The 16,947-nt window shown below is 41.3% G+C and overlaps 1 protein-coding gene across 1 annotated transcript in view; it reads left to right on the forward strand.

The window, feature by feature from the left end:
• Positions 1-16,947, forward strand: part of LOC120986772 (carcinoembryonic antigen-related cell adhesion molecule 1-like) — a 90,386-nt gene that overhangs the window by 23,040 nt on the left and 50,399 nt on the right. The window contains exon 4 of the mRNA XM_040415479.1: positions 12,534-12,806. Coding sequence (XP_040271413.1) covers positions 12,534-12,806 — 273 coding nt within the window. The remainder of the gene's footprint in view (positions 1-12,533; positions 12,807-16,947) is intronic.

Below are 16,947 nucleotides of genomic sequence, written 5' to 3' on the forward strand. Positions count from 1 at the left end.
TTTGACTTCACCTCTGCCTCAACCTTTGGCCCTGCACTGTTGCTCCTGGTTACGACTCAGCCTGCTGACAATGCCTGTACCTCTAGTAGCTTGCTCAGGTACGTCCTGGTCTGCCTGGACCAGCTGCCTTGTGTGCAAATCGTCCTCAAGAGGTAGCGACCTGGTGTTACCCTCGGCAAAGTCTATCTCCACCATCAGGGGTACTGTGAAGTTCTAGGGGTTCACTTATACAATGCCCTTAGATGAGGTAGGACACGTGGCACAGTAAGTTTACACCCGCTGGTTCGTGACACTATGGACTCTTTACAGTAAGAGCAGTGAGACTATGGACTCTTTACTGTAAGAGCAGTGAGACTATGGACTCTATACTGTAAGAGCAGTGAGACTATGGACTCTATACTGTAAGAGCAGTGAGACTATGGACTCTGTACTGTAAGAGCAGTGAGACTATGGACTCTATACTGTAAGAGCAGTGAGACTATGGACTCTTTACTGTAAGAGCAGTGAGACTATGGACTCTTTACTGTAAGAGCAGTGAGACTATGGACTCTTTACGGTAAGAGCAGTGAGACTATGGACTCTTTACTGTAAGAGCAGTGAGACTATGGACTCTTTACTGTAAGAGCAGTGAGACTATGAACTCTTTACTGTAAGAGCAGTGAGACTATGGACTCTTTACTGTAAGAGCAGTGAGACTATGGACTCTATACTGTAAGAGCAGTGAGACTATGGAGTCTTTACTGTAAGAGCAGTGAGACTATGGACTCTTTACTGTAAGAGCAGTGAGACTATAGACTCTATACTGTAAGAGCAGTGAGACTATGGACTCTTTACTGTAAGAGCAGTGAGACTATGGACTCTTTACTGTAAGAGCAGTGAGACTATGGATTATATACTGTAAGAGCAGTGAGACTATGGACTCTTTACTGTAAGAGCAGTGAGACTATGGACTCTATACTGTAAGAGCAGTGAGACTATAGACTCTTTACTGTAAGAGCAGTGAGACTATGGACTCTGTACTGTAAGAGCAGTGAGACTATGGACTCTGTACTGTAAGAGCAGTGAGACTATGGACTCTTTACTGTAAGAGCAGTGAGACTATGGACTCTGTACTGTAAGAGCAGTGAGACTATGGACTCTTTACTGTAGGAGCAGTGAGACTATGGACTCTGTACTGTAAGAGCAGTGAGACTATGGACTCTTTACTGTAAGAGCAGTGAGACTATGGACTCTTTACTGTAAGAGCAGTGAGACTATGGACTCTGTACTGTAAGAGCAGTGAGACTATGGACTCTATACTGTAGGAGCAGTGAGACTATGGACTCTTTACTGTAAGAGCAGTGAGACTATGGACTCTATACTGTAAGAGCAGTGAGACTATGGACTCTTTACTGTAAGAGCAGTGAGACTATGGACTATTAACTGTAAGAGCAGTGAGACTATGGACTCTATACTGTAAGAGCAGTGAGACTATGGACTCTTTACTGTAAGAGCAGTGAGACTATGGCATCTTTACAGTAAGAGCAGTGAGACTATGGACTCTATACTATAAGAGCAGTGAGACTATGGACTCTTTACAGTAAGAGCAGTGAGACTATGGACTCTTTACTGTAAGAGCAGTGAGACTATGGACTCTGTACTGTAAGAGCAGTGAGACTATGGACTCTTTACTGTAAGAGCAGTGAGACTATGGACTCTTTACTGTAAGAGCAGTGAGACTATGGAATCTATACTATAAGAGCAGTGAGACTATGGACTCTTTACGGTAAGAGCAGTGAGACTATGGTTTCTTTACTGTAAGAGCAGTGAGACTATGGACTCTGTACTGTAAGAGCAGTGAGACTATGGACTCTTTACTGTAAGAGCAGTGAGACTATGGACTCTTTACTGTAAGAGCAGTGAGACTATGGACTCTTTACTGTAAGAGCAGTGAGACTATGGACTCTTTACTGTAAGAGCAGTGAGACTATGGACTCTGTACTGTAAGAGCAGGGAGACTATGGACTCTATACTGTAGGAGCAGTGAGACTATGGACTCTTTACTGTAAGAGCAGTGAGACTATGGACTCTTTACTGTAAGAGCAGTGAGACTATGGACTCTTTACTGTAAGAGCAGTGAGACTATGGACTATTAACTGTAAGAGCAGTGAGACTATGGACTCTATACTGTAAGAGCAGTGAGACTATGGACTCTTTACTGTAAGAGCAGTGAGACTATGGCATCTTTACAGTAAGAGCAGTGAGACTATGGACTCTTTACTGTAAGAGCAGTGAGACTATGGACTCTATACTATAAGAGCAGTAAGACTATGGACTCTTTACAGTAAGAGCAGTGAGACTATGGACTCTTTACTGTAAGAGCAGTGAGACTATGGACTCTTTACTGTAATAGCAGTGAGACTATGGACTCTTTACTGTAAGAGCAGTGAGACTATGGACTCTATACTGTAAGAGCAGTGAGACTATGGACTCTTTACAGTAAGAGCAGTGAGACTATGGACTCAATACTTTAAGAGCAGTGAGACTATGGACTCTTTACCGTAAGAGCAGTGAGACTATGGACTCTTTACTGTAAGAACAGTGAGACTATGGACTCTTTACTGTAAGAGCAGTGAGACTATGGATATTTTACTGTAAAAGTAGGGAGACTATGGACTATTTTCTGTAAGCAGTGAGACTATGGACTCTTTATACTAAGAGCAGTGAGACTATGGACACTTTACTGTAAGAGCAGTGAGACTATGGACTCTTTACTGTAAGAGCAGTGAGACTATGGACTCTTTACGATAAGAGCAGTGAGACTATGCACTCTTTACTGTAAGAGCAGTGAGACTATGGAGTCTTTACTGTAAGAGCAGTGAGACTATGGACTCTTTACTGTAAGAGCAGTGAGACTATGGACTCTTTACTGTAAGAGCAGTGAGACTATGGACTCTTTACTGTAAGAGCAGTGAGACTATGGACTCTTTACTGTAAGAGCAGTGAGACTATGGACTCTTTACTGTAAGAGCAGTGAGACTATGGGCTCTTTACTGTAAGAGCAGTGAGACTATGGACTCTATACTGTAAGAGCAGTGAGACTATGGACACTATACTGCAAGAGCAGTGAGACTATGGACTTTTTACTGTAAGAGCAGTAAGATTATGGACTCTTTACTGTAAGAGCAGTGAGACTATGGACTCTTTACTGTAAGAGCAGTGAGACTATGGACTCTTTACTGTAAGAGCAGTGAGACTATGGACTCTTTACTGTAAGAGCAGTGATACTATGGACTCTATACTGTAAGAGCAGTGAGACTATGGACTCTCTACTGTAAGAGCAGTGAGACTATGGACTCTCTACTGTAAGAGCAGTGAGACTATGGACTTTTTACTGTAAGAGCAGTGAGACTATGGACTCTTTACTGTAAGAGCAGTGAGACTATGGACTCTTTACTGTAAGAGCAGTGAGACTATAAACTCTTTACTGTAAGAGCAGTGAGACTATGGGCTCTTTACTGTAAGAGCAGTCAGACTATGGACTCTTTACTGTAAGAGCAGTGAGACTATGGACTCTTTACTGTAAGAGCAGTGAGACTATGGACTCTATACTGTAAGAGCAGTGAGACTATGGACTCTTTACTGTAAGAGCAGTGAGACTATGGACTCTTTACTGTAGGAGCAGTGAGACTATGGACTATTTACTGTAAGAGCAGTGAGACTATGGACTCTATACTGTAAGAGCAGTGAGACTATGGACTATTTATGGTAAGAGCAGTGAGACTATGGACTCTTTACTGTAAGAGCATTGAGACTATGGACTCTTTACTGTAAGAGCAGTGAGACTATGGACTCTTTACTGTAAGAGCAGTGAGACTATAGACTCTTTACTGTAAGAGCAGTGAGACTATGGACTCTTTACTGTAAGAGCAGTGAGACTATGGACTCTTTACTGTAAGAGCAGTGAGACTATGGAATCTTTACTGTAAGAGCAGTGAGACTATGGAATCTTTACTGTAAGAGCAGTGAGACTATGGACTCTTTACTGTAAGAGCAGTGAGACTATGGACTCTTTACTGTAAGAGCAGTGAGACTATGGACTCTTTACTGTAAGAGCAGTGAGACTATGGACTCTTTACTGTAAGAGCAGTGAGACTATGGACTCTTTACTGTAAGAGCAGTGAGACTATGGACTCTTTACTGTAAGAGCAGTGAGACTATGGACTCTATACTGTAAGAGCAGTGAGACTATAGACTCTTTACTGTAAGAGCAGTGAAACTATGGACTCTTTACTGTAAGAGCAGTGAGACTATGGACTCTTTACTGTAAGAGCAGTGAGACTATGGAATCTTTACTGTAAGAGCAGTGAGACTATGGAATCTTTACTGTAAGAGCAGTGAGACTATGGACTCTTTACTGTAAGAGCAGTGAGACTATGGACTCTTTACTGTAAGAGCAGTGAGACTATGGACTCTTTACTGTAAGAGCAGTGAGACTATGGACTCTTTACTGTAAGAGCAGTGAGACTATGGACTCTTTACTGTAAGAGCAGTGAGACTATGGACTCTTTACTGTAAGAGCAGTGAGACTATGGACTCTTTACTGTAAGAGCAGTGAGACTATGGACTCTATACTGTAAGAGCAGTGAGACTATGGACTCTATACTGTAAGAGCAGTGAGACTATGGACTCTTTACTGTAAGAGCAGTGAGACTATGGACTCTTTACTGTAAGAGCAGTGAGACTATGGACTCTTTACTGTAAGAGCAGTGAGACTATGGACTCTTTACTGTAAGAGCAGTGAGACTATGGACTCTTTACTGTAAGAGCAGTGAGACTATGGACTCTTTACTGTAAGAGCAGTGAGACTATGGACTCTTTACTGTAAGAGCAGTGAGACTATGGACTCTATACTGTAAGAGCAGTGAGACTATGGACTCTTTACTGTAAGAACAGTGAGACTATGGACTCTTTACTGTAAGAGCGATGAGACTATGGACTCTATACTGTAAGAGCAGTGAGACTATGGACTCTTTACTGTAAGAGCAGTGAGACTATGGACTCTTTACTGTAAGAGCAGTGAGACTATGGGCTCTTTACTGTAAGAGCAGTGAGACTATGGACTCTTTGCTGTAAGAGCAGTGAGACTATGGACTCTTTACTGTAAGAGCAGTGAGACTATGGACTCTTTACTGTAAGAGCAGTGAGACTATGGACTCTTTACTGTAAGAGCAGTGAGACTATGGACTCTATACTGTAAGAGCAGTGAGACTATGGACTCTATACTGTAAGAGCAGTGAGACTATGGACTCTATACTGTAAGAGCAGTGAGACTATGGACTCTTTACTGTAAGAGCAGTGAGACTATGGACTATATACTGTAAGAGCAGTGAGACTATGGACTCTATACTGTAAGAGCAGTGAGACTATGGACTCTATACTGTAAGAGCAGTGAGACTATGGACTCTTTACTGTAAGAGCAGTGAGACTATGGACTCTTTACTGTAAGAGCAGTGAGACTATGGACTATATACTGTAAGAGCAGTGAGACTATGGACTCTTTACTGTAAGAGCAGTGAGACTATGGACTATATACTGTAAGAGCAGTGAGACTATGGACTCTATACTGTAAGAGCAGTGAGACTATGGACTCTATACTGTAAGAGCAGTGAGACTATGGACTCTTTACTGTAAGAGCAGTGAGACTATGGACTCTTTACTGTAAGAGCAGTGAGACTATGGACTCTTTACTGTAAGAGCAGTGAGACTATGGACTCTTTACTGTAAGAGCAGTGAGACTATGGACTCTTTACTGTAAGAGCAGTGAGACTATGGACTCTTTACTGTAAGAGCAGTGAGACTATGGACTCTATACTGTAAGAGCAGTGAGACTATGGACTCTTTACTGTAAGAACAGTGAGACTATGGACTCTTTACTGTAAGAGCGGTGAGACTATGGACTCTATACTGTAAGAGCGGTGAGACTATGGACTCTTTACTGTAAGAGCAGTGAGACTATGGACTCTTTACTGTAAGAGCAGTGAGACTATGGGCTCTTTACTGTAAGAGCAGTGAGACTATGGACTCTTTACTGTAAGAGCAGTGAGACTATGGAATCTTTACTGTAAGAGCAGTGAGACTATGGAATCTTTACTGTAAGAGCAGTGAGACTATGGACTCTTTACTGTAAGAGCAGTGAGACTATGGACTCTTTACTGTAAGAGCAGTGAGACTATGGACTCTTTACTGTAAGAGCAGTGAGACTATGGAATCTTTACTGTAAGAGCAGTGAGACTATGGAATCTTTACTGTAAGAGCAGTGAGACTATGGACTCTTTACTGTAAGAGCAGTGAGACTATGGACTCTTTACTGTAAGAGCAGTGAGACTATGGACTCTTTACTGTAAGAGCAGTGAGACTATGGACTCTTTACTGTAAGAGCAGTGAGACTATGGACTCTTTACTGTAAGAGCAGTGAGACTATGGACTCTTTACTGTAAGAGCAGTGAGACTATGGACTCTATACTGTAAGAGCAGTGAGACTATAGACTCTTTACTGTAAGAGCAGTGAGACTATGGACTCTTTACTGTAAGAGCAGTGAGACTATGGACTCTTTACTGTAAGAGCAGTGAGACTATGGAATCTTTACTGTAAGAGCAGTGAGACTATGGAATCTTTACTGTAAGAGCAGTGAGACTATGGACTCTTTACTGTAAGAGCAGTGAGACTATGGACTCTTTACTGTAAGAGCAGTGAGACTATGGACTCTTTACTGTAAGAGCAGTGAGACTATGGACTCTTTACTGTAAGAGCAGTGAGACTATGGACTCTTTACTGTAAGAGCAGTGAGACTATGGACTCTTTACTGTAAGAGCAGTGAGACTATGGACTCTTTACTGTAAGAGCAGTGAGACTATGGACTCTATACTGTAAGAGCAGTGAGACTATGGACTCTATACTGTAAGAGCAGTGAGACTATGGACTCTTTACTGTAAGAGCAGTGAGACTATGGACTCTTTACTGTAAGAGCAGTGAGACTATGGACTCTTTACTGTAAGAGCAGTGAGACTATGGACTCTTTACTGTAAGAGCAGTGAGACTATGGACTCTTTACTGTAAGAGCAGTGAGACTATGGACTCTTTACTGTAAGAGCAGTGAGACTATGGACTCTTTACTGTAAGAGCAGTGAGACTATGGACTCTATACTGTAAGAGCAGTGAGACTATGGACTCTTTACTGTAAGAACAGTGAGACTATGGACTCTTTACTGTAAGAGCGATGAGACTATGGACTCTATACTGTAAGAGCAGTGAGACTATGGACTCTTTACTGTAAGAGCAGTGAGACTATGGACTCTTTACTGTAAGAGCAGTGAGACTATGGGCTCTTTACTGTAAGAGCAGTGAGACTATGGACTCTTTACTGTAAGAGCAGTGAGACTATGGACTCTTTACTGTAAGAGCAGTGAGACTATGGACTCTTTACTGTAAGAGCAGTGAGACTATGGACTCTTTACTGTAAGAGCAGTGAGACTATGGACTCTATACTGTAAGAGCAGTGAGACTATGGACTCTATACTGTAAGAGCAGTGAGACTATGGACTCTATACTGTAAGAGCAGTGAGACTATGGACTCTTTACTGTAAGAGCAGTGAGACTATGGACTATATACTGTAAGAGCAGTGAGACTATGGACTCTATACTGTAAGAGCAGTGAGACTATGGACTCTATACTGTAAGAGCAGTGAGACTATGGACTCTTTACTGTAAGAGCAGTGAGACTATGGACTCTTTACTGTAAGAGCAGTGAGACTATGGACTATATACTGTAAGAGCAGTGAGACTATGGACTATATACTGTAAGAGCAGTGAGACTATGGACTATATACTGTAAGAGCAGTGAGACTATGGACTCTATACTGTAAGAGCAGTGAGACTATGGACTCTATACTGTAAGAGCAGTGAGACTATGGACTCTTTACTGTAAGAGCAGTGAGACTATGGACTCTTTACTGTAAGAGCAGTGAGACTATGGACTCTTTACTGTAAGAGCAGTGAGACTATGGACTCTTTACTGTAAGAGCAGTGAGACTATGGACTCTTTACTGTAAGAGCAGTGAGACTATGGACTCTTTACTGTAAGAGCAGTGAGACTATGGACTCTTTACTGTAAGAGCAGTGAGACTATGGACTCTATACTGTAAGAGCAGTGAGACTATGGACTCTTTACTGTAAGAACAGTGAGACTATGGACTCTTTACTGTAAGAGCGGTGAGACTATGGACTCTATACTGTAAGAGCGGTGAGACTATGGACTCTTTACTGTAAGAGCAGTGAGACTATGGACTCTTTACTGTAAGAGCAGTGAGACTATGGGCTCTTTACTGTAAGAGCAGTGAGACTATGGACTCTTTACTGTAAGAGCAGTGAGACTGTGGACTCTTTACTGTAAGAGCAGTGAGACTATGGACTCTTTACTGTAAGAGTAGTGAGACTATGGACTCTTTACTGTAAGAGCAGTGAGACTATGGACTCTTTACTGTAAGAGTAGTAAGACAATGGGACTCTTTACTGTTAGAGCAGTGAGACTATGGATTCTTTACTGTAAGAGCAGTGAGACTATGGACTCTTTACTGTAAGAGCAGTGAGACTATGGACTCTTTATTGTAAAAACAGTGAGACTATGGACTCTATACTGTAAGAGCAGTGAGACTGTGGACTCTTTACTGTAAGAGCAGTGAGACTTAGGACTCTTTACTGTAAGAGTAGTGAGACTATGGACTTTTTACTGTAAGAGCAGTGAGACTATGGACTCTTTACTGTAAGAGCAGTGAGACTATGGACTCTTTACTGTAAGAGTAGTAAGACAATGGGACTCTTTACTGTTAGAGCAGTGAGACTATGGATTCTTTACTGTAAGAGCAGTGAGACTATGGACTCTTTACTGTAAGAGCAGTGAGACTATGGACTCTTTATTGTAGGAGCAGTGAGACTATGGACTCTATACTGTAAGAGCAGTGAGACTGTGGACTCTTTACTGTAAGAGCAGTGAGACTTAGGACTCTTTACTGTAAGAGTAGTGAGACTATGGACTCTTTACTGTAAGAGCAGTGAGACTATGGACTCTTTACTGTAAGAGCAGTGAGACTATGGACTCTATACTGTAAGAGCAGTGAGACTGTGGACTCTTTACTGTAAGAGCAGTGAGACTTAGGACTCTTTACTGTAAGAGCAGTGAGACTATGGACTCTTTACTGTAAGAGCAGTGAGACTATGGACTCTTTACTGTAAGAGCAGTGAGACTATGGACTCTTTACTGTAAGAGCAGTGAGACTATGGACTCTTTACTGTAAGAGCAGTGAGACTATGGACTCTATACTGTAAGAGCAGTGAGACTATGGACTCTATACTGTAAGAGCAGTGAGACTATGGACTCTATACTGTAAGAGCAGTGAGACTATGGACTCTTTACTGTTAGAGCAGTGAGACTATGGATTCTTTACTGTAAGAGCAGTGAGACTATGGACTCTTTACTGTAAGAGCAGTGAGACTATGGACTCTTTACTGTAAGAGCAGTGAGACTATGGACTCTATACTGTAAGAGCAGTGAGACTGTGGACTCTTTACTGTAAGAGCAGTGAGACTTAGGACTCTTTACTGTAAGAGTAGTGAGACTATGGACTCTTTACTGTAAGAGCAGTGAGACTATGGACTCTTTACTGTAAGAGCGGTGAGACTATGGACTCTATACTGTAAGAGCAGTGAGACTATGGACTCTTTACTGTAAGAGCAGTGAGACTATGGACTCTTTTCTGTAAGAGCAGTGAGACTATGGACTCTTTACTGTAAGAGCAGTGAGACTATGGACTCTATACTGTAAGAGCAGTGAGACTATGGACTCTATACTGTAAGAGCAGTGAGACTATGGGCTCTTTACTGTAAGAGCAGTGAGACTATGGACTCTATACTGTAAGAGCAGAGAGACTATGGACTCTTTACGGTAAGAGCAGTGAGACTATGGACTCTTTACTGTAAGAGCAGTGAGACTATGGACTCTTTACTGTAAGAGCAGTGAGACTATGGACTCTTTACTGTAAGAGCAGTGAGACTATGGACTCTTTACTGTAAGAGCAGTGAGACTATGGGCTCTTTACTGTAAGAGCAGTGAGACTATGGACTCTATACTGTAAGAGCAGAGAGACTATGGACTCTTTACGGTAAGAGCAGTGAGACTATGGACTCTTTACTGTAAGAGCAGTGAGACTATGGACTCTTTACTGTAAGAGCAGTGAGACTATGGACTCTTTACTGTAAGAGCAGTGAGACTATGGACACTTTACTGTAAGAGCAGTGAGACTATGGACTCTATACTGTAAGAACAGTGAGACTATGGACTCTTTACTGTAAGAGCAGTGAGACTATGGACTCTTTACTGTAAGAGCAGTGAGACTATGGACTCTATACTGTAAGAGCAGTGAGACTGTGGACTCTTTACTGTAAGAGCAGTGAGACTTAGGACTCTTTACTGTAAGAGCAGTGAGACTATGGACTCTTTACTGTAAGAGCAGTGAGACTATGGACTCTTTACTGTAAGAGCAGTGAGACTATGGACACTTTACTGTAAGAGCAGTGAGACTATGGACTCTATACTGTAAGAACAGTGAGACTATGGACTCTTTACTGTAAGAGCAGTGAGACTATGGACTCTTTACTGTAAGAGCAGTGAGACTATGGACTCTATACTGTAAGAGCAGTGAGACTGTGGACTCTTTACTGTAAGAGCAGTGAGACTTAGGACTCTTTACTGTAAGAGCAGTGAGACTATGGACTCTTTACTGTAAGAGCAGTGAGACTGTGGACTCTTTACTGTAAGAGCAGTGAGACTATGGACTCTATACTGTAAGAGCAGTGAGACTATGGACTCTATACTGTAAGAGCAGTGAGACCATGGACTCTTTACTGTAAGAGCAGTGAGACTATGGACTCTTTACTGTAAGAGCAGTGAGACTATGGACTCTATACAGTAAGAGCAGTGAGACTATGGACTTTATACTGTAAGAGCAGTGAGACTATGGACTCTTTACTGTAAGAGCAGTGAGACTATGGACTCTATACTGTAAGAGCGGTGAGACTATGGACTCTTTACTGTAAGAGCAGTGAGACTATGGACTCTTTACTGTAAGAGCAGTGAGACTATGGACTCTTTACTGTAAGAGCAGTGAGACTATGGACTCTTTACTGTAAGAGCAGTGAGACTATGGACTCTTTACTGTAAGAGCAGTGAGACTATGGACTCTATACTGTAAGAGCAGTGAGACTATGGACTCTTTACTGTAAGAGCAGTGAGACTATGGACTCTTTACTGTAAGAGCAGTGAGACTATGGACTCTTTACTGTAAGAGCAGTGAGACTATGGACTCTTTACTGTAAGAGCAGTGAGACTATGGACTCTTTACTGTAAGAGCGGTGAGACTATGGACTCTTTACTGTAAGAGTAGTGAGACTATGGACTCTTTACTGTAAGAGCAGTGAGACTATGGACTCTTTACTGTAAGAGCAGTGAGACTATGGACTCTATACTGTAAGAGCAGTGAGACTATAGACTCTATACTGTAAGAGCAGTGAGACTATGGTCTCTTTACTGTAAGAGCAGTGAGACTATGGACTCTTTACTGTAAGAGCAGTGAGACTATGGACTCTACTGTAAGAGCAGTGAGACTATGGACTCTTTACTGTAAGAGCAGTGAGACTATGGACTCTATACTGTAAGAGCAGTGAGACTATGGACTCGTTACTGTAAGAGCAGTGAGACTATGGACTCTTTACTGTAAGAGCAGTGAGACTATGGTCTCTTTACTGTAAGAGCAGTGAGACTATGGACTCTTTACTGTAAGAGCAGTGAGACTATGGACTCTACTGTAAGAGCAGTGAGACTATGGACTCTTTACTGTAAGAGCAGTGAGACTATGGACTCTTTACTGTAAGAGCAGTGAGACTATGGACTCTTTACTGTAAGAGCAGTGAGACTATGGACTCTATACTGTAAGAGCAGTGAGACTATGGACTCGTTACTGTAAGAGCAGTGAGACTATGGACTCTTTACTGTAAGAGCAGTGAGACTATGGTCTCTTTACTGTAAGAGCAGTGAGACTATGGACTCTTTACTGTAAGAGCAGTGAGACTATGGACTCTACTGTAAGAGCAGTGAGACTATGGACTCTTTACTGTAAGAGCAGTGAGACTATGGACTCTTTACTGTAAGAGCAGTGAGACTATGGACTCTTTACTGTAAGAGCAGTGAGACTTAGGAATCTATTAAAGGGAATCTCCCAAGCTCGGTGAGCAGCTGATCACCACCTGACATTCTTAGCTGATATTTTTGGAGGAAGCCGTTGTGTGCAGGATTCTTCAGTCTCAGGGTGGTGTGGGGAAGACCCCTCTCTATGACGTCCGTATAATACAGCAATCACTTTGGTCTTATTTTGCTGTTGCTTTCCTGCAGTCACGTTCTCATGATTCTTATCACTTACACATTCATACACTTCTGTTCTAGCTTCTCTTATTGCCCCGGTTCTCAGGCCTGACCACCAGGAGTTCATCAATGGTACAAATGGGACCCTCCATTGTGATGACAGGAATCAGACTGTGACTACATACACCTTCTACCATGATGAGGAGAAGATCTGCTCCAAGCCCCATGTCACCTGCAGGGGATCATCCCTGGACTTTACCCCGATATCTGAGATTTACAATGGGTCCTACACCTGCCGCATCGAGAACCCGGTCAGCTCCAGCACCAGCGACCCCATCAATGTGATCGTATCGTGTAAGTGTGTGCTATATGATCATTGAAGCTTTACGTGTTCTATTATATGTGGTATCATGCATATAATAGGTTATTAGTTTATAATACACCTTTTGGCTCATGCAGTTTACAGAATGACTTCTTCTTTTTTTTTTTACTTGCCTGTGCATTTGTTCATCTTTTGCCTTCTTCTCAGTAGGGGAACATTCACACGACCATATGTATTTAGCGGTCCACAAAACGTGGATCTGCAAAATACAGATCTGTGTAATGTCTGTGTGTCATCATTTTTTTGAGCACCCTTTGACTTATTTGGGACTGCAGCCTGCATTTTGAGGTCAAATATAGAATGTTATGGGTGTCATTTATTATCCAGAAATATACCGATATTAGGCTCACGCCAGGTAAAAAAAGGGGACATGGCATGGGCGGGGAAGAGGAGAGGCTGTCAGGCCCATCTTATCTACCATTTTCTATGCCTGTTTTAGGCGTAGAATATAGTCTAAATGTAAGACGGCAAGGAAGTTATGGAGTGGCCTCTTCATAACACCAGATATATGGGTTATTAAGACCGATGTCAAAAATGCTGGTCTTAATAAATGACCCCCTATATCATTTTTTTTTAACGGAAATATTGATGCGAACGCACATAGATCATATCTGTTCCACAATAGAAAAGAACATGTCCTATACTTGGCCACAAAATATGGACCACAGCCCAAATCAAATGAATGGGTGCGCAAAAATCAGATGCAACACGACATAATCTAAAGATTGCGGACCCCAAAATTTGGGCCAGTGTATGCGGTGCGCCTGTGTTACACCTGAATCTGTTTGTTTTTACATTGTCCCCTATGATTAAAAGACAAAAACATGCAATGCGACAACTCACTGCAATATAGAGTACAAAATTGCATAATAATTACAAGTGCTACACTATAAGTGAGAGATACTTGGCAAATCGTGGAGTGGCCTGCTGTGGAACCTACACTCCCTGAAGTGTATGGTAGCCGTCATGGCACCTAACAGGTAGAATTTAGTGTTAGGAACCCGTCTAACAGAGATCGCCTTGACGTGCGGCAGACGGGCTCAAATAATTTTGTACAAAACGATTTGCCAAGTATCTCTCACTTATAGTGTAGCACTTGTAATTATTATGCAATTTTGTACTCTATATTGCAGTGAGTTGTCGCATTGCATGTTTTTGTCTTTTAATGTTGTTCCCTGCCATAACAATGTGCTCCTGCGGTGTGGTATGTGCTGACTGACCCCCTTTTTTGTCTTTTGTCCCCTATGAGATAAAACTGACCTGTTCCCTTCATTATCCGGGTCAGTACAATTACAGAGATACCATATTTATATAGTTTTATGGGTTTTGGTTTTGCAGCGTTCCCTATGAGATAAAACTGACCTGTTCTCTTCATTCTCCGGTCAGTACGATTACAGTGATACCACATTTATATAGTTTTATGGGTTTTGTGTTTACAGTGTTCCCTATTAGATAAAACTGACCTGTTCCCTTCATTCTCCGGTCAGTACGATTACAGTGATACCACATTTATATAGTTTTATAGGTTTTGTTTTTACAGTGTTCCCTATTAGATAAAACTGTCCTGTTCCCTTCATTCTCTGGGTCAGTACGATTACAGTGACACCACATTTATATAGTTTTATAGGTTTTGTTTTTACAGCGGTCCCTATGAGATAAAACTGACCTGTTCCCTTCATTGTCCGGGTCAGTACGATTACAGTGATACCACATTTATATAGTATTATGGGTTTTGTTTTTACAGCGTTCCCTATGAGATAAAACTGTCCTGTTCTCTTCATTCTCCGGGTCAGTACGATTACAGTGATACCACATTTATATAGTTTTATGGGTTTTGTGTTTACAGCGTTCCCTATGAGATAAAACTGACCTGTTCTCTTCATTCTCCGGGTCAGTACGATTACAGTGATACCACATTTATATAGTTTTATGGGTTTTGTTTTTTCAGCGTTCCCTATGAGATAAAACTGACCTGCTCCCTTCATTCTCCGGGTCAGTACGATTACAGTGATACCACACTTATATAGTTTTATGGGTTTTGTATTTACAGTGTTCCCTATGATATAAAACTGACCTGTTCTCTTCATTCTCTGGGTCAGTACGATTACAGAGATACCACATTTATATAGTTTTATGGGTTTTGTTTTTACAGCGTTCCCTATGAGATAAAACTGACCTGTTCTCTTCATTCTCTGGGCAGTACGATTACAGAGATACTACATTTATAAAGTTTTATGGGTTTTGTTTTTACAGTGTTCCCTATGAGATAAAACTGACCTGTTCTCTTCATTCTCTGGGCAGTACGATTACAGTGATACCACTTTTATATAGTTTTATGGGTTTTGTGTTTACAGCGTTCCCTATGAGATAAAACTGACCTGTTCCCTCATTCTCCGGTTAGTACGATTACAGTGATACCACATTTATATAGTGTTATGGGTTTTGTTTTTACAGCGTTCTCTATGAGATAAAACTGACCTGTTCTCTTCATTCTCCGGGTCAGTACGATTACAGTGATACCACATTTATATAGTTTTATGGGTTTTGTTTTTACAGCGTTCCCTATGAGATAAAACTGACCTGTTCTCTTCATTCTCCGGTCAGTACGATTACAGCGATACCACATTTACATAGTTTTCTGGGTTTTGTGTTTACAGTGTTCCCTATTAGATAAAACTGTCCTGTTCCCTTCATTCTCCGGGTCAGTACGATTACAGTGATACCACATTTATATAGTTTTATGGGTTTTGTTTTTACAGTGTTCCCTATGAGATAAAACTGTCCTATTCTCTTCATTCTCCGGGTCAGTACGATTACAGTGATACCACATTTATATAGTTTTATGGGTTTTGTTTTTACATTGTTCCCTATGAGATAAAACTGACCTGTTCCCTTTATTCTCTGGATCAGTACGATTACAGTGATACCACATTTATATAGTTTTATGGGTTTTGTATTTACAGCGTTCCCTATGAGATAAAACTGACCTGTTCCCTTCATTCTCCGGGTCAGTACAGTTACAGAGATACCACATTTATATAGTTTTATGGGTTTTGTTTTTACAGTGTTCCCTATGAGATAAAACTGACCTGCTCCCTTCATTCTACGGGTCAGTACGATTACAGTGATACCACATTTATATAGTTTTTTTATGTTTTACTACTAAAAAAAAAACTTTGAAAATGTATTTTTTTCTTTTTATATTTTTTATTTTTGGCGCTATATTCTGACCTTTTTGGCCCATCCTTTTTGTAGTTATTTATACAGAGCTGTGTGATGGCTTATTTTTTTGCAGGGTACTTTTCATTGATACCATTTGGGGTGTGTAAGACTTTTCAACCACTTTTTATTTAATTTTTATGGGAGGGGAAGCAACCAAAAAATGCCAAACCTGCCATTTTGCCATTTTTTTTTTCCGTTTTGCCGTTTTTGCACACTGCCATGCCTATGATGTGTATTTTTTATGTTTACATATTGTTATTTACATTTTGGGAAATGGAGGGTGATTTAACATTTTATATTTGTTTTATACTTTTAAAAACATTTTTTTACAGTTCCCATAGTTTCTCTCATACACTCCAATGCATTATGAGAAATACACTGAATTCCTATAGAGCACTGCCATAGGCCGGAGGGGGGCGGGGATGTACTAGAGCTGGCGCACACCTGGAAGCGAGCGCATCCGGGTTTTTGTGAGTTCAGATGTCGTGGTCACGTTTGAACATGGCATCTGAAAGATTAAAAGTTCACGACCAGCATTAGTGATGATCACGGCCATAAGTCCTGGATGCCTGCTGTTTAAAACACTTGATGGCTTTGGCGCCCGCCACGCTCATGAGTGGGTGACAACTTTAAAGAAAGGGTTAAATACCTTTAGCCTCTCTGCCGGTATAGTGATGCTATGTGCTGCTTCTTTCCAGACTCTTGACTTCTAGTCCACTGGCTTTGTGTGAGTGCATTCTGGGTTTGTGGTTCCTCTGCTGTCTGTACTGATGAGTGAATTGAACTGAAGTGAACTGACGATCCATATTTCAGGAAAAATTCAATTTGGCATGAATTCAAAATACCTTGCGCTTTGTGGTAACGAATCAGTTTTTTCCTAGAATGGTGGCT

Source organism: Bufo bufo, chromosome 1 (assembly GCF_905171765.1).
Source record: "Bufo bufo chromosome 1, aBufBuf1.1, whole genome shotgun sequence".
Taxonomy (NCBI): domain Eukaryota; kingdom Metazoa; phylum Chordata; class Amphibia; order Anura; family Bufonidae; genus Bufo; species Bufo bufo.